The 25178-nt window shown below is 41.3% G+C and overlaps 1 protein-coding gene across 1 annotated transcript in view; it reads right to left on the reverse strand.

The window, feature by feature from the left end:
• LOC138753110 (sodium/potassium-transporting ATPase subunit beta-1-interacting protein 3-like) overlaps positions 1-20116 on the reverse strand; it is a 223765-nt gene extending 203649 nt beyond the window's left edge. Inside the window, exons 1-3 of the mRNA XM_069915694.1 lie at positions 20078-20116; positions 19209-19346; positions 7163-7243 (exon numbers count right to left, since the gene is read on the reverse strand). Coding sequence (XP_069771795.1) covers positions 7163-7243; positions 19209-19346; positions 20078-20116 — 258 coding nt within the window. The remainder of the gene's footprint in view (positions 1-7162; positions 7244-19208; positions 19347-20077) is intronic.
• Between the last annotated feature and the right edge of the window lie 5062 nt (positions 20117-25178).

Here is a 25178-nt window from a genome sequence, read left to right on the forward strand (position 1 = left end):
AATTTGGAGGAGGGGGGGGGGGATTCAGTTTTTAAATATTTTCACTATGCTTGAAGCAGATCAGAAGGTCAGTTATTTGTTTTGCACTTCAATCTAAATTCTTTTTATCTGAGGTCACTGAAAAGATGAATCAGAGGAACTAATTGGTTTTACAACCAGCTGGTTTTGCAAGAGTGAAAACAAAAGTGGACAACATGAAAATGTGTTTTGTCTGTATTATTGATAAGTCCCATTCAAATGGAGGTTGGACAATCTTAATTTGAATGCTTGGCATCAAACTAAGTGCCAAATATCCAGGATCAAATTAGGACTAAGTTTACAAAGCCAGGCAGAATGGGTTCAAGATGACAGTCTGGGGAAATAGAGTCATAGAGCAATACAAAACAGAAATAGGCCCTTTGGCCCAACTTATCCATGCTGACAAAGTTGCCTATTTGAGTTACTACCATTTGTGTACATTTGGTGCATATCCTCTGAACTTTGAGCAAACAATGAAATGCTAGAGGAACTCAACTGGTCACACAAGAATCATGGGTAGAAATGGTCAGTCATAATCAAAAGATTTTGAGATAATCAATTAAGGGTCCCGATCCAAAACATTGACTGACCATTTGTACCTGTGGATGCTGCTGAGATCCATCAACATCTCAGTTTGCTCAAGATTCCCACATCTGTCATTTTTGTGTTTCCCTCTCTACCTTCCGGATTGTTCAAATGTCTTTTAAATATTGTAATGATATCCATCTCCAGGGCTTCCTCTGCCAGCTTATTCCATGTACTCACCACCCTTGTGTGAAAAAGGTGTTCAAGTCCCTCAAAGCTTTCCTCCCACAACTTAACGTACCCCATCTAGTTTTAGACTCCCCTACATTGGGGAAAAAATAATGGCTACTAACCTTATCGGTGCCTTCAAGATGTTGTATAAGGTTACTCCTTAGCCTCCTACGCTGAAGGGAAAAAAGTCCTCACCTATTCATCTCTTCTTGTCACTCAAGCCCTCCAGTCACAAATCTTTTTGCACCCTCTCTATAGTTTAAAGCATCCTTCCTATCACCTTACCAACATCATGTACAGATATAACATGATTATCCAATCCTTGACTAATGAAGGCAAGCATGACAAACACTTTCATCACCACCTTGTCTACCTGTGTCTCCACTTTCAAGGTAAAATGTAAATGAACTCCTAGATCAATGGGAAAATATCATTTTGATCCAAGGAACTTTTATTCTAGTTGAAGATTTGCAGATTTTGTGTATTATTTATACATTTGAGGAAGCAAACCAAAAATGGGTAACTTAACACAAATGAATAAACCAGAGAAAACTGCAGAATCATTTAATAATTATTACAAAAAAATCTAGAGAAACACCAGCATTATTTGTTGTAACTATTATTTTACAATTCTTTGGCTTGGCTTCGCGGACGAAGATTTATGGAGGGGGTAAAAAGTCCACGTCAGCTGCAGGCTCGTTTGTGGCTGACCAGTCCGATGCGGGACAGGCAGACACGATTGCAGCGGTTGCAAGGGAAAATTGGTTGGTTGGGGTTGGGTGTTGGGTTTTTCCTCCTTTGCCTTTTGTCAGTGAGGTGGGCTCTGCGGTCTTCTTCAAAGGAGGCTGCTGCCCGCCAAACTGTGAGGCGCCAAGATGCACGGTTTGAGGCGTTATCAGCCCACTGGCGGTGGTCAATGTGGCAGGCACCAAGAGATTTCTTTAGGCAGTCCTTGTACCTTTTCTTTGGTGCACCTCTGTCACGGTGGCCAGTGGAGAGCTCGCCATATAATACGATCTTGGGAAGGCGGTGGTCCTCCATTCTGGAGACGTGACCCATCCAGCGCAGCTGGATCTTCAGCAGCGTGGACTCGATGCTGTCGACCTCTGCCATCTCGAGTACCTCGACGTTAGGGGTGTGAGCGCTCCAATGGATGTTGAGGATGGAGCGGAGACAACGCTGGTGGAAGCGTTCTAGGAGCCGTAGGTGGTGCCGGTAGAGGACCCATGATTCGGAGCCGAACAGGAGTGTGGGTATGACAACGGCTCTGTATACGCTTATCTTTGTGAGGTTTTTCAGTTGGTTGTTTTTCCAGACTCTTTTGTGTAGTCTTCCAAAGGCGCTATTTGCCTTGGCGAGTCTGTTGTCTATCTCATTGTCGATCCTTGCATCTGATGAAATGGTGCAGCCGAGATAGGTAAACTGGTTGACCGTTTTGAGTTTTGTGTGCCCGATGGAGATGTGGGGGGGCTGGTAGTCATGGTGGGGAGCTGGCTGATGGAGGACCTCAGTTTTCTTCAGGCTGACTTCCAGGCCAAACATTTTGGCAGTTTCCGCAAAGCAGGACGTCAAGCGCTGAAGAGCTGGCTCTGAAATCAGACTGCTCAATATTTTACAATTAGTATATTTCTAAATAACATAAGACTTTGAAGCAAGAGTAGGCATTCAACTTCTGTGCCTGACATTCGACTGAATTATTTACAGTACAACTCCAATTATTCCAAAATGGTCAGGACCAGGCCTATTTCGGAAAAATGATATTTTTGGATAACTGGTCATTTTTTTAAAAACACCCCAGTAGCCACAACAAATCACTTGCAACAGTGTTCAAACAACCACAAACAACAATGAAATAATGTTTATTTCTCACCAAAAAACAACCTGAACAAGATAAATCCAACACCAAAAACTCTAAATTCTATTCAGTTTTTTCCCCCCAAATTTTTCAACCTCCGAGATCAGTTCATCTCTGAAAAAAATTCAGATAATTGATGATTTCTGATTGTTTTGGATATCCTCATTTATCCAAACTTTTTCGGGGGTGAAATTATGTCATTTTGGCTTCAAATGTTTTTGGATAAATGAGGATTACTGATTTTTCTAAAATCCTCAATTATCTGAAAACATTTTAGGAGCCAAAAGATGTCATTCCCAGGTTCAAAAATATTTCAGATAACTGAGGATTTTGGATAATCTGATTTTGAATAATCGGAGTTGTACTGTACTTGTGTCTCACTAATGATCAGAAATTTTTAGATCTCTGTCTTGGATATAGACAAGGTCTAAACCTCCACAGGAGTTCTAAATAAAAAATTTCTTCTAATCTCAGTTTTTTCTGAGATTATAGCATAGTAAACAGGCCTTTTCAGCCAAGAACCTGAACTGCTTAATTATACTCAATTAACCTACACTCCCGCTACGTTTCAAATGGTGGCAGGAAACTGAGCCGCCAGGGAAAATGTACCAACACCTTACAAGCAGTGTAGAATTCAAATCCCAGTCCCAATTACTGGTGCTGTAAAGGTATTGCGCTAACTGCTATGCTAATCATGCCACATCCCATCCTATCCCTGGAATAAACTTTGTTAGCTTCAGTCATACTATCCATGTTGTATGCATATTCTTAATTTAAAAGAGAGACAAGTCTTGTCCACTGTTTAATTTGCAGACTCTAATAAGTACTATGGAATTGTGGAAAGATCTCTTCACTCATATTCTCTTGCAGTAAAGGTCAATATACTATTGTTTTTATAATTTCTTGTTAATTTCCAGTTCTTTATGTACAAGAATGTAGGGTCTCCTAGAGTGCAAATACTTATTAAAAAACTACTTAAAGAAATGTTTTACTTTTCCTTTTTCTATATCAAAGTGGATGGTTTCATGTACACTCAGGTTGTCTCTCTACCATCTCTGTAAACAACTATCCTGCTTGGAAACACCCACAGACTGGTTTCTCAACATATCCTCCATTTAGCTTACAAACAACTAGGATCCAATTCGCAACCGCTGCAGTATCTCGCTGGATACAAGCTCCGAATCCAAAAGTGGTTCATTTATTCTTGCCCTCTCTGTTAACCAATCAATACCTATAAGTCACCCAGATCCCATTCCCAAATTTTGTGCAATAATTTATTGTTTGGCATCTATTGAAAAGTTTCTGAAAGTGTAAATATGTGGCGGCCCGCCACTGCAGCGATTGAGCCGGCGCTCCGAGCGGCGAGCACAACCAAAGGCCAGCAGCCCACGCAGCAGCACTGTCCCCAACAAGCAAACCGGCGGGTGAACGGCAAGGACAGCTTTAAGGCCAGCAACCCCAAAATGGCACTGGCCTTGCTGCACATCTATCGCGGAAAATCTCCTTTCCAGAATAACTCAGGCAGAGACTTCAGAGTTTGCTTCGAGAGCTTTATTTCGTGATATCACGGAGAGACTGTCCTGATCACCACCAGGATAGAACTCTGCCTTCTGCAGGCAGACAGGACATTTTTATGCAAGAGAACAAACAACTCTCATCTTCCTTCTGCACACAAAGCACATTCCTAAGTATACTATGTCATGGGTATGATTCAGAAACCAGCCAAAACTGGCTGGTTTCTTAGTTTACAAAGGAAACAGATGGCCACACTTGCAACATTTCAACTGCATATACAATAAGATCAATTTTCTTCTACAGCAGCCAACAGACAAGGACAGCTCATGGGGAAGAAAGGCACTGTTATGCAGGAAAGTACTCACATGCGGAAAACCCACTTATGTTATGCATGTTGTGACATCAGCCAAGGGGGCCATGGAGGGGACAATGCAAGTATAAAAGTGGGCCTGAGCCCTAATAAAACTCAGAGCTTAACCTGACACGCGCGTGTGTGTGTTCTTTCTAGTAACGCACGGCTACAAACACTTAATAAGACCAAAGACATAGGAGCAAAAATAGACTATTCAGCCCATCAAGTCTGCCCGCCATTTAATCATGAGCTGATCCATTTTCCCAATCAGCCTCACTGCCTGGTCATCTCCCCATAACCTCTGTTGCTCTAGCTAATTAAGAACCTATTAATCTCTCCCTTAAATACACCTATCAATTTGGCCTTCACAACTGACTGGGTGACAAATGACACTTATTTACCACCCCCTAGCAAAAGAAATTCCTGTTTTAAGCAGACACCCTTCAATCCTGAAGCTGTGCCTTTTTGTCCTAGACTTTTCCACCATGGGAAACAACCATTCCACATCTACTCTGTCCATGTCTTTTAACATTCAAAATATTTCAATGAAATCCCCCTCATTCTCTTAAATTCCAATGAGTACAGGCCAAGAGCTGTCAAACACTCCTCACATGATAACCCTTTCAATCCTGGAATCATTCTTGTGAACCTTCTCTGAACCCTCTCATCTCTTTTTAAATGAAGAGCCCAACACTGCTCACTACTCCAAGTGAGGTCTCACTACTGCTCTTATATTCTATTCCTCTTGAAATGAATGCCAGCATTGCATTTGCCTTCTTCACCACCGACTCAACCTGCAAGTTTACCTTCAGGGTATCCTGCATGAGGATACCCAGGTCCCTTTGCATTTAGGTATTTTCATTTTTCTACCCCTTTATTTTCCATTTCTCTACCCATTTTCCTAATCTGTTTAAGTTCTTCTGCAGCTTCCCTGTTTCCTCAATGCTACTTTCTCTTCCACCTATCTTTGTATCATCTGCAACCTTGACCACAAAGCCTTCCATTCCATAACCTAAATAATTAATATACAACATAAAAAGAAACAGCCCTAACACTGACCACTGTGTAACACCACTAACAACTGGCAGCTAACCAGATTATGATCCTTGTATTCCAACTCTGCTTCCTGCCAATCAGCCAATGCTCTACCCTCGCTAGTACAATATGTTTCCTGCTATACCATGTGCTCTTATCTTGTTAACAGCATTGTCTATTTGTTCTTCCTTATCTATACTGCTAGATACAACTTCAAATTGCTCTCACAGATCTATTAAACATGGTCACCCTTTCATAAATCCATGCTGCCTCTTCTTGTTCCTGTTATTATCTAAGTGTCATGTTACCACTTCCTTGAGAGTACATTCTTGCATTTTCCATATGCTGTAGAACCAAATTTTCTCTCTACCAAGCATCTTTAAATTTACTACTTCCAAATTTATAGAAACCACATGAGAAAATCTGGAATTTAGGAAGTTGTCCTATTGCATGAATTTTCTCCACTGCTACCTCTTTCAAAATCATGGGGCATATGCCTTCATGTGCTTGGGAATCATTAACTTTCAGTATCATTCATTTCTCCTATACTATTTTTGCACTAAGTAATTTCTTTCACAGAGGGAATTAATTTCAATTGTTTACAAATGATCAGAGTGAAATGCCAAACCCTATTTTTAAAATCATTTTGCAAATGATATTCAGTATTTAACAGAAATTTGAATCCACGTTCATTGGAAATGGGTCATTACTCATTTAATAACCATGCTGGATATATTTAAAAAATGAGAACAGGATCTAAAATGATACTATTCATCTAATCACTTTTTTTCTAAAACATAAGTGAGCTTAAAAGGGCAATAGCCACTTGATAGATGCCATTCCCACTGTGTGATTAATGACAGATTGTAACATTCAGCATCAAAGATCAGATTTCAAATTTCAACTTGATTCAAATTTCAATTAATGCTCTTCTCCCAAACTTAGTTATGTCATTTTATTCATTTTTCACTTGATTTGATCTAATGTTGTTCGGAAGAAGAACATATCCATTAATTATAATGCCTCATAAATTATAACTTATTTTGAGTCTTCCATATAAATAATTATCTTATCATTCTCTAAAGGTATGAGCAGCAAAGTTTTCTGGTCAGGTTTATCAAACAAAAACACTCGATTTGTTGTCAAAAAAGATTAGTTGTTATGCCAAATAATATTTCACCTTGAACTATCACAAATAGGAAGCTGCATCAAATCAAAAGAAAAATTGCTGCAATTAATGAAGGTTGGTTAATTAACCTGCGGACATTTTTCCCTGAGGGTGCACTTTAGCTAATTACAGAGATTCTAAAGCATCTTTATTTCTATTGTTCTCTTTTCAGTGTTAGAGAAATAAAACCTGGAGCAAATAGACATGTTTCATGATAAAGAGTAAAGGTGAAAAAGAACATAACATTAGCATAAGAATGGATGCACAAGAGTTTAAACATCAAACCTCAGTTAACCAAATAGGGGCCAGTGGCAAGGAGGAGCCAGCCAAATGACAGACTGGTCGTCTAACAAAAGTTTCTGTAGCAAGATTCGGATGCATCACGCACTCTAAGACTACTGTATGCTATAAAATCTCCTCCTGATTTTGGTTTGTAATTCTTGTTATAAAAGCTGATCCTTACCTTTGAGAGTCCTCCAACCTCTAAATAGAAACAGAAAATGAATACATTCCAGGCGACCCACAGGGCTGTCCAAATTGAGTACTATGCAGAGAAAGAAAGAAAAATAGTTAAATCATTAATAAATAATGTAAAATTATTGTGTGCCTCTTGCCCCCTACCCATCAACTATCTTGCTAACCTTGAGGAATTAAAGGCAAAAGACTCCAAAAATAACCCAATAAAGAGATTTATGTGTTGTCAAGAATATGCCTAATATAGTCCCAATTTTTTTGCAGAGGTGGCCAGCAGCAAAACATTATTAATGTTATTCACAAGAAGAGAAGAAAAACATGCCTGGAAGCAGACATTTTGGAATGTGTCTTTCGAAAGCTGTCATAGATCCTCAGAATTAATGAGTAAATTACATTTTTGGCTATTCATTGTGTTCTGATTAAAAATTATCTTCTTAGGAAGTAACCATTAGATTTGAATACTTATGAAAACTATATTGTTCAGAGGGCATAAATGCATGAGCTTCTATAATGCCAGTTAACTTTTGTATACTGCCATTCCATTTGTGTGAAGATAATCTATTCAAATTTCAGAGTCTTTCAACTGTGAATTTTATAGATGGCATTCTCTGCAGCTCTTTATAATGATAGAGTTTATATTCATTTATACAAGGTACATTGGTAGCAAAATTCTGACTTGCTGCAGCCAAAGAGGTTTACAATATATACTGATAATAGATACATAAAATTACCCCAGTGCAGAATGTAAAGCATGAAAAGATCAGAATCAGAATTTATTGTCATGAACATGTCACAAATTTCATTGTTTTACGGAAGCATTTGATTAGTGCAAAAATAAGAGAAAGAAAGGTAGTGCCTGTGGTTCATTGTCCATTCAGAAATCTGCTGGTGGAGGGGAAGAAGCTTGTGGTGCTGGTTGTTTGCCTTCAGGCTCCTGTACCTTCTTCTGGATGGTAGTAATGAGAAGAGGCTGCTTTCTTAAAACACCTCCTTTTGTAGATGATGTGATGGAGGAAGACTGATGCCCATGATTAGACTAGCGGAGGTAACAACTCTGTCATTTTTTTTCCTATCCTGTGCATTGGCACCTCCATACCAGACAGTGATGCAACCAGTCAGAATGCTCTCCATGGTACATCTGGAGAAATTTGCAAGAGTCTTTGGTGACCTACCAACTCTCCTCAAACTCCTCATGAAGTATAGCCGCTGGCGAACCTTTGCCATAATTGCATTGACAAAGAGACCCCAGTATAGATCTTCAGAGATGTTAACACCCAGGAACTTGTTCTTAACCCTTTCCACTGCTGACCCATTAAGGAGGACTGGTTCGTGTTCTCCTGATTTCCCCCTTCTGAAGTCAACAATCAACTCCTTGGTTTTGTTAACATTGAGTTTTTAATCGATGTCCTTGTCAGTCACACCTCTCAACTAGCTGATCTATTTCCCTCCTGTATGTTTCTTAATTGGCGCCTGTGATTCTGCTGACAACTGTGGTGTCTTCAGCAAACTTGTAGATGGCCACTTCATGGATGTAGAGCGAGTAGAACAGCGAGCTAAGCACACATCCTTGAGGTACGCCTGTGTTGATCATCAGTGAGGATGAGACATTGTTTCTGATTTGTACTGACTGTGGCCTTCCAATGAGGAAGTCAAGGATCCAGTTGCAGTGGGTGCAGAAATCCAGGCATTGGAGCATGTTGAACAACACTAAGGGTATGATGGTGTTGAAAGCTAAGCTGCAGTCAATGAAGAGGAGCCTGAAGTCTAGGTGATCCAGAGCTGAGCGGAGACCCTGTAATATTGCATCTGCTATGTAGGTTGGTTCTGCTGATGAGAAAATTGAGGATCTGGTTGTAGAGGAATTAACAGTCCTAGATCTTTTAGTTTGATAAGTTTGGCTGGTACGATTGTGTTAAATGTCGAGCTGTAGCCAATGACCAACGGCTTGATGTAAGTGTTCCTGTGGTCCACTTGATCTAACGCAGAATAGAAAACAGGGAGAAGGTGAACTGAATTAAGTGCTGGTCCTTTCTGAAGCATCAGTAACCATTCAAAGCACTTCATCACAGTAGATCCAAGTGATATAGGCCAACAGTCATTAAGGCAGGGCATCTTGCTTAAGTTGAGCATGGGTATGATGGATAGATGTCTTTTTGAAGCAGACGGGGACCTCAGAAGCAGGTTGTTGAAAATATCTACAAAAACACCATCCAATTAGATTGAGGACATGGCTAGGTAAACCTTCTGAAAGGGCAGCATGGTTGGCGTGGCAGTCAGCTCAACGCTGTTACAGCTCCAGCAATTGGGGCCGGGATTCAAATCCAGCGTTGTCTGTAAGAAGTTTACACATTCTCTCCATGCCTGCATGGGTTTTCCCTGGCTCCAGTTTCCTCTCACCATTCAAAAAATAAAGTACTGAGTTTGCAGGTCAATTGGGTGGCACGGGCTCATGGGCCAAAAGGCCTCAATACCAAGCTGTATGTCTATATTTAAAATGAATTTTTTAAAGTCAGACATTTTCTGAGGATTCTTTTCACATCAGCCTCAGAATCAGGGAACACAAAGTTGTCAAAGGCTGTGGAGTCTCATAAGGATGGATACTTGTTTTCCCTTTTGAAAAGAGCATAGAAGTCATGGAATTCATCCAGAAGAAATGTATTACAGTTAATGATCCAACCTAATTTTGCCTTATAGAAAGTAGTCACACGCAAGCTCTGCCACAATTGCCTTGTGTTCATCTGAGACTACAGCTTGGTCTGGAATGGATTTTTGCAATGGTAATGGTCTTCTGGAGGTTGTACCTAGTCTTCCTGTACATTTCCAAATCTGAACAGCGCAAATCTAGTCTTCAACAGTTTGCAGATGCTTGGTTTATCCATGGGTTCTGGATAGGATACACCTGTATAGTCTTGGTAGGAACACAACCAAAGTGGCATATTCAAACAGATCTGCCTCCAAGTCCTTGAACCTGCCCAGTCTACCAACTCAAGACGAACCTCCCCTCTCAATTTCCTGTTCAGCTCTGCATGATGATCTCTACCAGTGCAGTGTTCCAGCTTCTAACTGTGTGCAGTGTCGTGTGCGTCAAAAGAACCAGACTTGTTGATCCAAACCAAGGCTTTTATTAACTAAAAGACTGGAGCATATCACAAGCAGGTCGACCAGTCCAGAATGACCTGGTCTGGCTAGGAGCAATCCTTTAAGACCTGCCAGTAGGTATGGCTACACTCTCAGCCAATCACAGTCATCCTACACTACAATCTGTACATATACACATTGGTGATAGAATCTGTACTATCGCATTCACCCCTTCTTTGAGAACTGACCCCGGGGTGGATGGAGGTTAGGGGCTGTACTGGTCAGGGGGCCTGACCATCCGGCATGACTGCTGTGGTGCCGGGATTGGGGTCACCGGAGTCATGTCGCCGGCAGGCTCGTAGGGGGCAGCCACTGCTTCGCTCAATTCCCCAACAGCATTGTCGACAGTCTGGCCTCAGCTGGTGGGGTGGTGCTGGTCTCTCCGTTCAAGCAATGACCTGGGAGAGAAGGAATAGGGGAGGTTGGGTTAAAGCCACTGCTGTGCCTGATCCGGCTTGAGATAGATCCCTTACCAAGACTGTGTCCTCCCGCCCTTCTGGGTACTCAACGTAGGCATAATGTGGGTTAGCATGGAGCAGAGTCACTCAGCCAACCAAGGGGCTGTTCTTTGAGTATTGGATGTGGCGTCATAAGAGAACCGGACCGGGAACCGTGAGCCACGCCGGTATGGTCGTTCCCGAATCGGATTTCCTCAGGAAAGAGAACATCTGTTCATAGGGGGTGGCATTGGTCACGGTGCATAGGAGGGAGTGGATGGAGTGTAGGGCACTAGTGAGCACATCCTGCTAGCAAGAGGTGGGGAGACCTTTGGACCGGAGGGCAAGCGTAACCGCTTTCCATAAAAGCCTTGGTTTGGATCAACAAGTCTTTGGTTCTTTTGATGTGCTATACAATTTTATTAATGAAAAGACTAGAGCATATCACAGGTAGGTCGACCAGTCCAGAATGACCTGGTCTGGCTAGGAGCAATCCTTTAAGACCTGTCAGTAGGTGTGGCTACACTCTCAGCTAATCACAGTCATCCTACACTACAATCTGTACATATACACATTGGTGATAAAATCTGTACTAACACATGCAGGAAGAAGGAGCACAGCCTGTTGGTCTGAATTTCCAAAGTGCAGGTCTGGAATAGAGCAGTAAGCTTCCTGATGGTAGTACAGCAGAAGTCAAAAGATATTGCAGGAGACATGCTGGGAATAGTTTGGGAGAAACTTCTTTAGATGATCATGATTAACATGACTGCGAAGGCATCAGGATACATTGTACATTTGCTGATCACAGCATTTAGGCTCTCCAGTACTAGCTCAATGTTTGTCTGTGAAGGGTTGCAGACTACAGTCAGAATAACAGGTGAATTCTCTTAGGAGCTAGAAGGGCCGGCATGTCATCAGATGTTCCAGATGGGGGAGGCAGCATGGGGCAGGATCACCAAATCATAGCACCAGGAAGAGTTAACTGTTGCCTCTTCCTTTACCCAAGGATGCTGTCCAATCCATGTGAAGTAGGAAGGACCAAATCCAGAAAGCTAGTGGTGAGCCATGTCTCTCTAAAGCTGAGTACGCAGTGATTCCTTGTGTCCCTCTGGTACAGCAATCTTGCCCTCAGTTGCTCAGTTTTATTATGCAGAAACTGTAGATTGAGTAAAATGATGGTGGGGGGAAAGGTGTTTCTATCTTACTTACTATCTTATCTTACGATGCCGCTTTAGTTGCCCATTCAGAGCCAGCTCTTCAGCGCTTGACGTCCTGCTTTGCGGAAACTGCCACCAAAATGTTTGGCCTGGAAGTCAGCCTGAAGAAAACTGAGGTCCTCCATCAGCCAGCTCCCCACCATGACTACCAACCCCCCCACATCTCCATCGGGCACACAAAACTCAAAACGGTCCACCAGTTTACCTATATCGGCTGCACCATTTCATCAGATGCAAGGATCGACAATGAGATAGACAACAGACTCGCCAAGGCAAATAGCGCCTTTGGAAGACTACACAAAAGAGTCTGGAAAAACAACCAACTGAAAAACCTCACAAAGATAAGCGTATACAGAGCCGTTGTCATACCCACACTCCTGTTCGGCTCCGAATCATGGGTCCTCTATCGGCATCACCTACGGCTCCTAGAACGCTTCCACCAGCGTTGTCTCCGCTCCATCCTCAACATCCATTGGAGCGCTTTCATCCCTAATGTCGAAGTACTCGAGATGGCAGAGGTCGACAGCATCGAGTCCACGCTGCTGAAGATCCAGCTGCGCTGGGTGGGTCACGTCTCCAGAATGGAGGACCATCGCCTTCCCAAGATCGTGTTATATGGCGAGCTCTCCACTGGTCACCGTGACAGAGGTGCACCAAAGAAAAGGTACAAGGACTGCCTAAAGAAATCTCTTGGTGCCTGCCACATTGACCACCGCCAGTGGGCTGATATCGCCTCAAACCGTGCATCTTGGCGCCTCACAGTTCGGCGGGCAGCAACCTCCTTTGAAGAAGACCGCAGAGCCCACCTCACTGACAAAAGGCAAAGGAGGAAAAACCCAACACCCAACCCCAACCAACCAATTTTCCCCTGCAGCCGCTGCAACCGTGTCTGCCTGTCCCGCATCGGACTTGTCAGCCACAAACGCGCCTGCAGCTGACGTGGACTTTTACCCCCTCCATAAATCTTCGTCCGCGAAGCCAAGCCAAAGAAAGAAAGAGTCTATTGCAGTGACCATGTTCTTGAAATGTGTGTCTATGGCAGAGGGATGGAATGTTGGGCTGGTTAATGGGGTCCTAATCAAAGTTGGTTCCTTTGTCCTGGTTGACGTTGAGATGTTGGAGCAGTTGAGAATATTATAGTGAGAAGGGATGAAGAACCCTCAAGCTGGGAATTCTCATCACCTGTGTTTCAGAGCAAGTTTGATCAGTGTGCTCCATGATGCCAGTAATCGTAAAAATCACACAACTGACAGAAGAACGTTTTCTATACTCTATTAGCTTTTGCTTTTCAGTCCATGATAATGTTTGAACGTCTTGCATTAAAATTGCTTTTATTCAACTGTGAAACTGGTTTTACATTTACACTTCACAACTCGAAGTAAAATTGGCCAATGAATGGGAATCCACACTATTAATATCTCTTTTTGTGACAGGACTCACTCTTGGGCCTGTGTGTACTCTTTTTTCTTTGCGGATTGTTTTTGGATTCCCCTTCCTCAGTGGACTAACTAGGGTAGTGACTCCTGTTTCAAATTTTTCTCATAAAATAACAGTTACTAGAAACAGACCTGTATCTTGTACCCATGATTTAAATGACAAAAGCAGAAGGATTAAATTATTGTTCTTGTTTGCAACCTTTACAGTCTCATCAGTAAATGCATGTACAGAGTGAGAAAAAAAAGACAATTTTCGGAAAGAATCAGTTTGTGTGTATTATAACTGTTCCCTATGATCTTCCTTCAACAATTTTCTATTGTTGTTTCATTTCTAGTGATCTAAAAGGTGTTAACCAGATTTATTAGAGAACATATTAATGTTCTCTAATATTAGGAAAACTAGAATAATTCTGCTTTGTTTGAATTTGGAATGAGTACAACCTTCTAATTCCAGTTCAGTACATAAACACAATCTTTTCCTTTGAGAAACATCTTAACAAAGTTAACTTTGCTTCTGGAACCCTGCAGACACACGGAATTGAATAATAACAGCTGAATTATTTGTCCCATAGTATGGATGTATTGTTTTTTGTCAAGTATTTATTTACTGAAAAGAAACAGAAGGAGGAGGGACATCCAGAATTAAAGAGGGCATAGGTGCTCTATGAATCAAGGAACACAATGCCCCAAGCAGAAGATCCATTGGCACAGATTCAGGACATAATGATGGAGCTCATGTTTACAAGGGAAGCTGTTAACTCTCCGGACCATCTGGTTCATAGTGATGGTCAATAAAATGCACCACATTGCAAGTGGTAGTTAAGGTCAGTGTTACCCTCAAATCTTCAACAAACACTGAATAAAGCATCTTCAAACACTTGTTTTCCTCTCCATTGGATTCCACCCCACTTGTCATGTATGCACTTACACAATTAGGACCCGGAGACGTGGTGCTTTCTCATTCTTTAATACCATCAGACTAACATGGCTACTTACATACAGATATATATATGTCGGGGGGGGCGGGGGGGGGAGATGACTGCATGACATGGGTGTCATGATGTACAGCAGGGTGGGCTTATATACAACATTCTTTCCCCTGATGCAATAAATGTTGACTGGGCCCCCTCTAACTACCATTACTACATCGGGCCCATGACTACTATTGAGAATTAGGGTACATATACTGAGTGATTATAATACAGAAAGGCACTTAATAGTAATTATGGGACAGAGTCCTTAAAGCGCTTGGGTGGTCTTCTTTCTCTCTTGGACCGCCTCAGCGTGGCATGCTGGACCGGTATTTGTTCTGAGCTGTTCTGAGTGGGACCCATAGATAGTCAGGTCGACGGCAACTGCCGGCCTTCGCTGGCCTCTGGGGTTCTACGTGCTGGGCAGCTTGTCACATTTACTGGGCTACCCATCTCTGCCCTTCCTTCATTTGCCCAAAGGGGTTGGATTGCCGTGGCAGGCCACAGCAGGCCTGGTTCTCCCTCCTCCAAAGTGGTGAGGTAGTTCGTGGACTTTATTGTCAGACAATGCTGGCAATTGGTCAATGTGTCATTTCCACAGTCTGTCTCCCACAAGAACAAAGAGTATGAGCAGGGGCTCAACTTTTGTAGAATCATCCTACCACCCATGGGTCTTTATAATGCCTGTAATATTGTGCCAGTACTCTCTCATCCACCTCCAGTGTCCAAGGTAAAGTTTGTGGTGATGTTGATTTTTCTAAATGGAGGCCCAGATCCAGGTGAACTGTGGACAGCCTTGTCAGCAGGTTACAGCCAAACATCAATTACACTGAGGTGCGTTTTGTGGTAGAATACGGTGTGTTTCTGTAACCTGATAGGAAATCTGCACTCTTGTGAGCCCAGGAGGAGTTTAGAAGTTCCTTGGTTTTCATCGCCTTCTTGAATGTTTGCACAAAGCGTTCTGCCTCCCCATTAGTACTTGGATGATAGGGTGCCAACAAAATATATCTGATATTGTTGTCACACATAAATATCTTAAAAGGTTCTGATGTAAACTGGGGTCCATTGTCCGTGACCAATTCATGATGTAATCGTATGTGGCAAACATGGCCCGAAGATGGTCAAATTTAGAATTGGCTTTGATGTTTTTCATATGTGATACTACTGGCCATTTGGAATGTGTGTCCACCGCTAGAAGGTAAGTCTCCCATGAATAACTCCGCAAAGTCTACATGAATCCAATGCCAGGGTCTAGAAGGCCATTTCCATGGGTTGGCCTCGGCCTGCGGCATTTTTGGCTGCATTGTCTGACATATTTTGTATTTTCTCACTGTTGTTTCAATGTCTCTATCTATTGATGGCCACCAAACATGCATCCGGGCCACCAAACATGCATCCGGGCCAGCGCTTTCATTCGTACCATTCCTGGATGGTTGTGGCAGCTCTAATATTTTTTCCCATTTGGCCAAGATAATTGTACGGGTACCCCATAGTAAACATCCTTCTTCAACTGATAGCTTATGATGGCGTGTGAAGTAAGTTTTTAGGTCTTCTGGTTTGACCTCAGATTCTGACCATCCATTAAGGGTGAAGTATAAGACTTTACTTAACGTTGCCTCCTTCCGGGTTTCTTTGCCAATCATCTGGGCTGTAATGGGCAGTTGTTGTAGTTGTTCTTAGTTGAAAGCTGCTGCTTCTGTTGTCCATTTAATAATTTCTTCTTTTTGTTCAGTTTCTGGTAGAGGTAAGCGTGATAAGGCATCCGCACGGCTGTTTTGTGTTCCCGGTTTATGTTTTACCTCATAGTTGTATGCGGTTAGTAGCATGGCTCATTCTGGCTGCAGCTAATATTAGTATCCTTTTGTGGGGGCCCAGAACCAAACTTAGTGGTTTGTTGTCAGTGATTAAGGTGAATGATCTTCCGTAGAGATACTGGTGGAATATTTTTACACCAAAAATTATTGCTAATCCTTTTTCCAGTTGTACATAATTGCATTCACTTACAGTTAATGTCCACAAAGTATATGCCACTGATTGCTCACCCTTCTCTGTGATTTGGGATAATACTGCTCCCAATCCTACTGGTGAAACATCAATGGCTAGTCACTTCCTTGTTTGGGTCATAGTGGATCAGAACCTCATTTGTTGACATTAATATTTCCTTTAGTTGATCAACTATGTTTTACTTTCCGTATTCCATTACCATTTTTGATCTTTCTTGAGTAAGTGGTTTAGGGGGCTACATAGCATAGACATGTTAGCTATGTTTCCGATAGTGATTTATAAGCCCTAGAAAGGACTGTAATTCCAACCTGTTGGTGGATATGGGGCTTTGCGAATGGCTTTTGTGGCCACCGGATCTATTCATACCCCCTCCTTGTCAATTGTGGATCCCAAGTATGATACTGAGGGCAGAATGAAGACACACTAATCCCATTGTAATCGTACACTGTTGTAGTCTGCTTAAGACCTCTTCAAGGTTTTGTAAGTGCTTCATGCCGCTTTGGTCCAAGTAACATCCTACTGTGATTCCATGTAGTAATTTGTCCATTGTAGCTTGAAAAATCATAGGTGGTCTGGGGCTTGTTGTTCCCCAGTGTAAGTCTTCATCCCTGGGTTTTCCAGGCCCAGCAAGGTTTTAAGGAGATTGAATGTCTTGCTGCCCATTAAACTGAGAAAGAGGATATGTTTTCAGTTTACTGGGGCTTCATTAATATCATGGGCTATACAGTAGTGGTTAAATCATTCTAAGAAATTACCCCATTTTTCATCTGCTTTGTTAAATTCTCTGAACTTTCCTTCCACCATCTTGGCACAGTTTCGCTTTGATCTTTTGGCAGGAACTCATGGAGCTCATTAAGTAGTCACCTTTTACCTTGATCCTTTTGTTTCCTTCCCTTGGTTGGTGCATGGAGCAAGTGTAGGGTTCATTTCATTCCTCGTCACCACTGTTGTGTAAGAACTTAGACAATTAGGACCCAGAGACGTGGGGCTTTCTTATTCTTTAATACCATCAGGCTAACATGGCTAGTGACATTCAGATACAGAGGGGTGACAGAATGATATGGTTGTCATATGACAACCAAGAATGACTCTGCTCTCAGGATTAAGAATCTGCAGAGCTGCATACAAAGATTAAATGGAATAAATGGAGTGACCCATAGTAACAAAGCAGTCAGATACATCAAATATCTGTGTGTTTACGGCAGTAGAGCAAGTCACATGAAGCTCAATGTACATTTGAAGTAATGGGTCTCAAGTTCAGACTCAAGGGAGAAATAAAGAGTCATGCATTGCTTCTGTAGTGTATAAACTTTCTTACTCTTAAAGCAGAAACAGCTCTGATTTAATTTTGCTCTCATGGATACATTGATGCTCATGGATTCAATGTACAAATCCTTCAGTTCTTATGTAAAATTTATGAAATGTTTTTTTAGGGCCAACAACACTGCTGAAAATGAGGGCAAAGTGATATAAAACTGCAGAATCATTCTAATCCAGCACCCTTCAAGATCACAGATGGTTGCAATTTCAGCACCAGAAGCCAGTGGTCAAGGACATCAGCAGGTAACAAAGAAAGGAGCTCCAGTATAAAGGTCACAGGCATATAAAGCTGAACCAAAGCCAATTTGTTGTAAGACTGGACTGGTATCAATTGGACTGAAGGCTCAAGGAGCGAAGGTGTTGAACAAGTTGGAATAATGCAGAGTTAATAGGTTGCAATATCTAGAGTCTAAAGCAAGCAAAATTGTTTGAATCTGCAGGGATTATAATGTGTCTCTTCACCAAGCTTGCCAAGGAACAATACTCATTGCCATGACTCAATATCGGGATTAAATTGGCAGAGGTTAAAGGGCAGATAACATTAAAGATGAGTACTTAAAAGAAAAAAAAAGGATAACTTGTGGAGCCAACAAGTACATGGGGCCGTCAATGTGAGATCCTGATGGGACCGATGAGATATATTCAAAGACACTGTTTTAAACTCGGAGGAAAGAACAGGTAGGTGGCAAAAATTGTGCCTCTATTCAAGAAGGGCTGCAGAGAAAAGACTGGGAACTACAGGTAAGTGGACCTAACATCTATGGTCAGTAACTTACTAGAGAGTATTCTGACAGAGAAGGTAGACATGTACTTAGATGGACAAGAGCTGATTATGGATAGTTAACATGGTTTTGTAAGTTGGAGGTTGTGTCTCACAATTCTGACTGAGTGGTTTGAAGATATGACCAAGAAGGTTGATGAGGGCAGAGCTGTAGATGTATATATATGGATTTCAGCAATGCATTCCACACAGTAGACTGCTTTGAAAGGTTAGATTGCATGGGATCCAAGGTAAGGTAGCAAATTGGAAAGGAAATTAACTTCATGGAAGAAAGCAGAGGTGGAAGGTTGTCTTTCAGACAGGAGGTCCATGACTAGAGGTGATCCACAGGGTTCAGTGCTAGGCCCATTGTTTTTTTTATCCTCAAAATCAATGATTACGAGGAAAATATACATGGCACATTTAGTAAGTTTGCAGATGAGAAGTGTCTGGCACTGTAGATAGTTGCCTTTCTAATGCAGACATAAAATAGATTTTATTTTCATACAATCAAATAATGAGAATAAAAGGACATGCATTTACAGTGCAATGGCACAAATCCCAAATTAACTGTGTTTAGCATTGAGGACAAAATCTTTTTTTATTTTTTTCACCCTTTTCCTATTGAAGGTTGGGTAATACTCGACGATCACTAGTGCCCTCCAAGATATTGCTCAATTCATAGTGTTGCTGTTTCCCAGAAAATTAATTGGGCATTTTACTTAATTCAAATATTCAGTTTTACAACTTACCACCACAATGTAGCGAGGCCTGTATTGAATTGTTCCAAACAGTCCCAGAATGACAACAATTATATGAAGGAAGTTAGCCAGAATGGGGGCCCACTGGTAACCCAGAAAATCAAAGATCTGCCTCTCCAATGTTGCCAACTATGAGAGAAGACAAGAAAATGCTTTTGAGAAGTTATGCAATATACAAACAACTCATTATGATTGGCATCTACAAATGCAGTTGACTCAATCTTAAAATACCAGAGACATTTTAAAACACATTATAAACTCACCTGGCATAAATTATGATTTTCTACAAAAAAACACTTAGAAAGTTGGAATCATGACTGTAAGTCTCAACTAATTTCAGCTTTCAACTATCAGGGTGGCTTTGGACATTTTCTTTAAAATTTCCCAAAATAAATTTCATTTAGTTTACTCACAGGTTAACTTCTGTGCCAAGTTCAAAAACTAAAATGCTGGATTGATAACAGCTTACTCTTTATGGCAGATCTTTTTGCGACTGTTGCTATGATACTAATCTTCAACAAGAAAAAAATTTAAAGAAAATCTTTAGTTTATTCAGACAATGGTGTTGTACATGCTGTCGATTCCTTTGGTTCATGTAGATTGTATTCTGGGGCTTGCAAATGAATTTGAATGGAATCTTGGTGGGGGAAGGAAAATGACTATTCCACACTTACACATTTTGGGAAAAAAAAAGCAGAAATTCAAACCCAGATTTGTATCTAATGACCACTGTGTAAAATACCTCACATGAAAATATTCATTCTGGAAACAGATTTACTTCACCCAGTCAGACATGCACAGCCATCATTACACACCAAATCAATACAAAATATACAATTGTGGCAAGGTAACCCACTTACCACCAAGTGAACTGGCTCCCGAAATGCTGTGGAAAACATGGAAAATTGACCTGCATCCAATGCAGGTTTTTATCTGAGTTGATTATATTACTGATTACATCACTTCCTGTCCACATGACAGAGTACTGATATATATAAGCCCAGCATGCAAGTCTGGAGGTGTCAGTCTTGCACTAGACTCCATTCCTTTGGCCCCTCATGACGTGAGTGAGCAATCCGTTTACTTCATTTGGATGGCTTGGGAGACAGGACCACTTCCGTGCTCGTGTATGAAATACTGGCACTAATGAAAAGGCAAAGGCCCTGCCTCATGTTAGAGTAGGCTTTCTTGGAGCAGTTGCCAGAAAATATCCACATGCTGCTGGCCAATGAGGATGTAAGTGACTCATGGAGAGTAGTGGCCCATGTTGACGTTCTATGGTGGACTAAGCATGAAAGCATGACATCTGTAGGGCAGATCACCAGATCCTGCTCACAGCAGCAGGGCTGTGCAACGCCAATGTTAGACTAGCAGCAGGGTCGATCAAATCCGTTGTTAGACCACCAGTCGGATCAGGAGACAATGGGACAAAGATAGCACCCATTGATGTTTCTACCATCAACAATGGGGCATAGACGCTTGCCGATGTTGACCTCCCTGTGCTTTTCAGGGGAAATTTTGGGGTCAACCATTGCTAATTGCTGTGGCGGCTGGCCATCGAGACAGCCTTTTATATGTCAGGGATAGTCATTCTGTCCAGCATTTCTAGGTTGATATAGGAGCTGAGATCAGTGTGCTTCCACCTTTGGGGCATGACACACATGACAGAAAACCCATGTAATCATTAAAAACTTCAAACATCAGTACTATGCAGAGATTTGGCCCACATAGAATCCCGCTTCAGTTCAGCGATACTAAGTTCATGTGGACGTTCACATTGGCCGTGATCGTTCCACTGCTACTGGGAGTTGATTTTTTTAAGAGCACATGGCATGCTGGTTAACTTAGAGGGACGAAGGCTCGTTCATACCAATACCTTCCAGACCTTCGCCCTAGGAGAGGCCAAACTGCCAGTCCCACATTTAAACTCCATTACTCTTTCGGAAAGTGAATTTGCCAGGTTGTTGGTGGAATTCCTCACACTAATTACGCCGCAATTCACCTCGGCAATGCTGAAACATGGGGTGTAGCACCACATACCAACCAAAGGGTCATAGGTGCATGCCTGAGCTCATAGGTTCCCTCCAGGTAAATTTTGTCTGGCCAAAGAGGAGTTTGAAAGGATGAAAGTCATGGGTATTGTACAACGGTCTGCTATCCCCTGGGCCTCCCCACTCCACATGGTACCTAAGGCCACAGGCAGATGGAGACCCTACGGTAATTACCGCAGGTTGAATGAGGTTTCCGCACCAGATCATTACCCAGTACCGTATTTATAGGACTTAACATCCAACCTGCAGGAACTCCACCCCTTTTCCAAGGTGGACCTGGTCTAGGGGTATCATCAAATCCCGGTCCACCTGGATGACACTTTTTAGTCTTTTTCAATTCAGAAGGATGCCTTTTGGGCTCAAGAATGCCACGCAGACTTTCCAGAGTGGAACGCAATCTCGACTTTGCCTTCATATACCTAGATGACATACTTATTGCTAGCCGCAGTCGTCAGGAACATCTATCCCACCTGCGCAGGGTTTTTACTCATTTGAATGAATTTGGGCTGATCATCAACTTGGCCAAATGTCAATTCGGGTTAGCAACCATTGAATTTCAAGGCCATAGAATCAACAAACATGGAGAAAAGCCACTACTGGCATAAGGTCAAGGTGATCTGGGAATTTGCTAAGCCAAGCACAGTTAAAGGCTTCCAGGAGTTCTTTGGATTGGTGATCTTTTATCACCAGTTTCTACCATCAGCAGCTCACATCATGCACCCCCTCTTTGCCCTGATTTTAGGCAAGGTAAGTTGTAATATATTCACACAGAGATAAACACACAGGTTTATTCGAAATAGAGGCTACCAACTCCAAGTCCTCACAACCAGACCTCAGTGGAGACTCTACTCCCATCCACAAGGTGGAGCTGGAGGGTGGAGGTATTACAACTCATCCCACCTTAGAGAAAAAGTTACATGTTTGTTTACATTTTTGAAATATGTACATGTTGGTCTTTGACAATGACCTGACAATGGAATGGCAACAAAAATCTTGGTATCATTTATGAGGTTTTCTTTCACAGATTTAACTTTTCAACTGGTTTTCATTTACTGTCTGGATATCTTCCCTGATCAAAAGTTCCTGGCACTTCTGAACTACTTGGACTCCTTTTAGATGGAGTAAAACTTGACATTGTTCATTAGTCAAACCTATTACCAACACTTGAACCTCCATCGCCATGATGTAAACCCTCAACATTTCCCATTGTACTTTCTTGTACCATTTCTGCTTCATCTGTTGTTGGTACCTGACTTGCAACCTCATTGATTCACTCATATGATTCATCTACTGTAATTGACCTGGTTGCCAATCTGTTTGTGTTTGCATAGGCATCACATGATCAATGTGAACTTTTCTGACCATTGCATTACCAAACATCTTGACTAAATATGTTTGTGGTCCCAATTTTCTCAGAACTCTCCCAGGAAACCACTTCACCCATTTGTGGTGGTGGTTTTTCACCTTCATTTTTTGGTTCACCTCTACACTCCTTTCTTTGACCCTGCATCGGTCATGAATTGATTTTTGTTTCTCTTGTTTATTTTCCACTGTTTGAGTCAAATTTGGTTTTAACAACAAGAATCTTGTTCTTGGGGTTCTCTTTAAAAACAATTCTGCTGGTGTCTGTCCAGTCAGAGTGTGAGGTGAATTTCAATATGTGATCAGAAAATTGGCAAGTTTGTGACCCAATCACAACTGATTCTTTGTAGGATTTGGATCCAACTTCTGTTTGATCCATGCACGTTTCACAAGTTTTACTGTGCATTCTGCTGCTCTATTTGAAGCAGGATGGTATGGGGGGCTTGAACAAACTTTCCAAACAAAACTGAAGTCCATTATTGGATATGATTTCCTCTGGAAATCTACATGATGCAAACAAACCCCACAAAACATCCATTGTTTTGCTGGACATTGTTTTGGTAATCAGAAACACCATTGGGAAAGAGAACTCAACCTTCATATTTCCAATGAAAATTGGAATAAAATTCTGCGACTGGTAAACTCCTCTTCTCTATGTCCAAAACATTCACTGATACAGTTTAAAGTTGTTCATAGAGCTCATATGTCTAAAGATAAACTCCATCGCTTTTATTTTCATATTGATCCTATATGTGATAAATGTCAACTGGAAATAGCTTCCCTTACACATATGTTTTGGTCCTGACCCTCTTTACAGAATTATTGGAAGGAAATTTTTTCCATTATATCTACCTTTTTGAATATTGACTTAAAACCACATCCCATTACTGCAATTTTTGGATTACCTATGATAGATTTGACTTATTTATCTCTTCCTGTGGATCGTATGATTGCTTTTCTTACACTAATGGCTAGAAGATCTATACTATTGAATTGGAAAGAGGTTAATCCTCCCACTGTTTTCCAATGGTTTACCCAAACTATACTATGTTTAAATTTAGAGAAAATTAGAAACTCTGTCTATGAATCCCCTTCTAAGTTTGAGTTAACCTGGTGACCATTTATTCAATATTTTCATTTGTGGTGAGTTGATCTGGCTCTGTTTTCTTTTTATGATTATGTATGATAATTGGGCTGTTAGATGAGATCGGAGTGATCGGCGTGGTTTAGCTATATCGGTAGGTTTTTTTTTTTAAGTTTTTAATTCAGATTTGTTTTTTCTTCTTTTTTGGGTCAACCAGGTCTCTTTTTTTATATATTTTTATTAATTATATCATTTTTTTTAGAGATAGTTCATACTCTAAACTGATCTAAATTTTTTTTTTGATATATTTTTATTCTGCAATATTATTGTTTAATATCTCTGTATTAATTCATTATTTACTATGTATTTTTCATATCTCTTTGAACTGTATGTGTTTATAAATTATAATAATAATAAAAAGATTGGAAAAGAAAGAAAGAAACACCATAACCCACTTTGAATGACTATCAATCACAATGAACAATTTCTGCCCCTCTAACTCGGCAAAGTCTATGTGTACTCTTTGCCACACCCGGTAGGTCAAATCCAAGTTTGTAGAGGAACTGTTAGTGGATTCTTTCCAGCTGACTAATATGTACTATACTCTTTGACACACTGCTCTATATCTGTATCAAGACCTGGCCTCCATAAGTAGCTTCAAGCTAAACTCTTTGTCAAACATATCCCCAGATATTGATCATGTAGATCTCTTAATAATTGTGCTCTGAATCTCATCAGAATAACCACCCCAGCTCCCCACATGACACCACCCTGGTCTACTGACATTTCATTACAATGCAGAAAGAATGGCTTAATTTCTGACTGATTCAGACAACTGATTTGGCCAACCATTTCAGATATACTCTCCTACTCTTGACAAAAGTCTGTCTGTCTGCCTTACTAATGTGACAGGCAACTCTTCTATATATGAAAAGTAGAACATATCTTCTCTATTAGGAACAACATCAGATTCTAATGGCAATTTGGACATAGCATCAACATTGCTGTGCTCCATAGATTTGCAATACTGAATGTCATACTCATAAGTGGACAATATCAATGCCCATCTCTGCATCCTGGCGGCAGCTAATGTTGGTACCTGTGCCTGAGGATGTAGAATCGCTGTTAAGAACTTGTGATCTGTCTCTATGGTGAAGTTACAACACTAAAGGTATTTGTGGGACCTTTTAACACCAAAGATCAAAGCAAGAGCTTCTCGCTCTTTCTGTGCATAACTTTTTTCACTAGCACTAAGGGTCCTGGATGCAAACAAAATGGGTCTTTCCTCCCCATTTTCTAGTTCATGAGAAATTATTGCACCTACACCATAGGGCAAAGCATCATATGCTAGCTTCACTGGTTTATTCACATCATAATGTACTAGCAGTTTACCCTCAACTAACTGTGCTTTACACTGTTTGAAAAGTTGCTCACAAGTGCATGTCCACTTTCATTTCACCGCTT

Source organism: Narcine bancroftii, chromosome 2 (assembly GCF_036971445.1).
Source record: "Narcine bancroftii isolate sNarBan1 chromosome 2, sNarBan1.hap1, whole genome shotgun sequence".
In the NCBI taxonomy this organism is placed as follows: Eukaryota; Metazoa; Chordata; class Chondrichthyes; order Torpediniformes; family Narcinidae; genus Narcine; species Narcine bancroftii.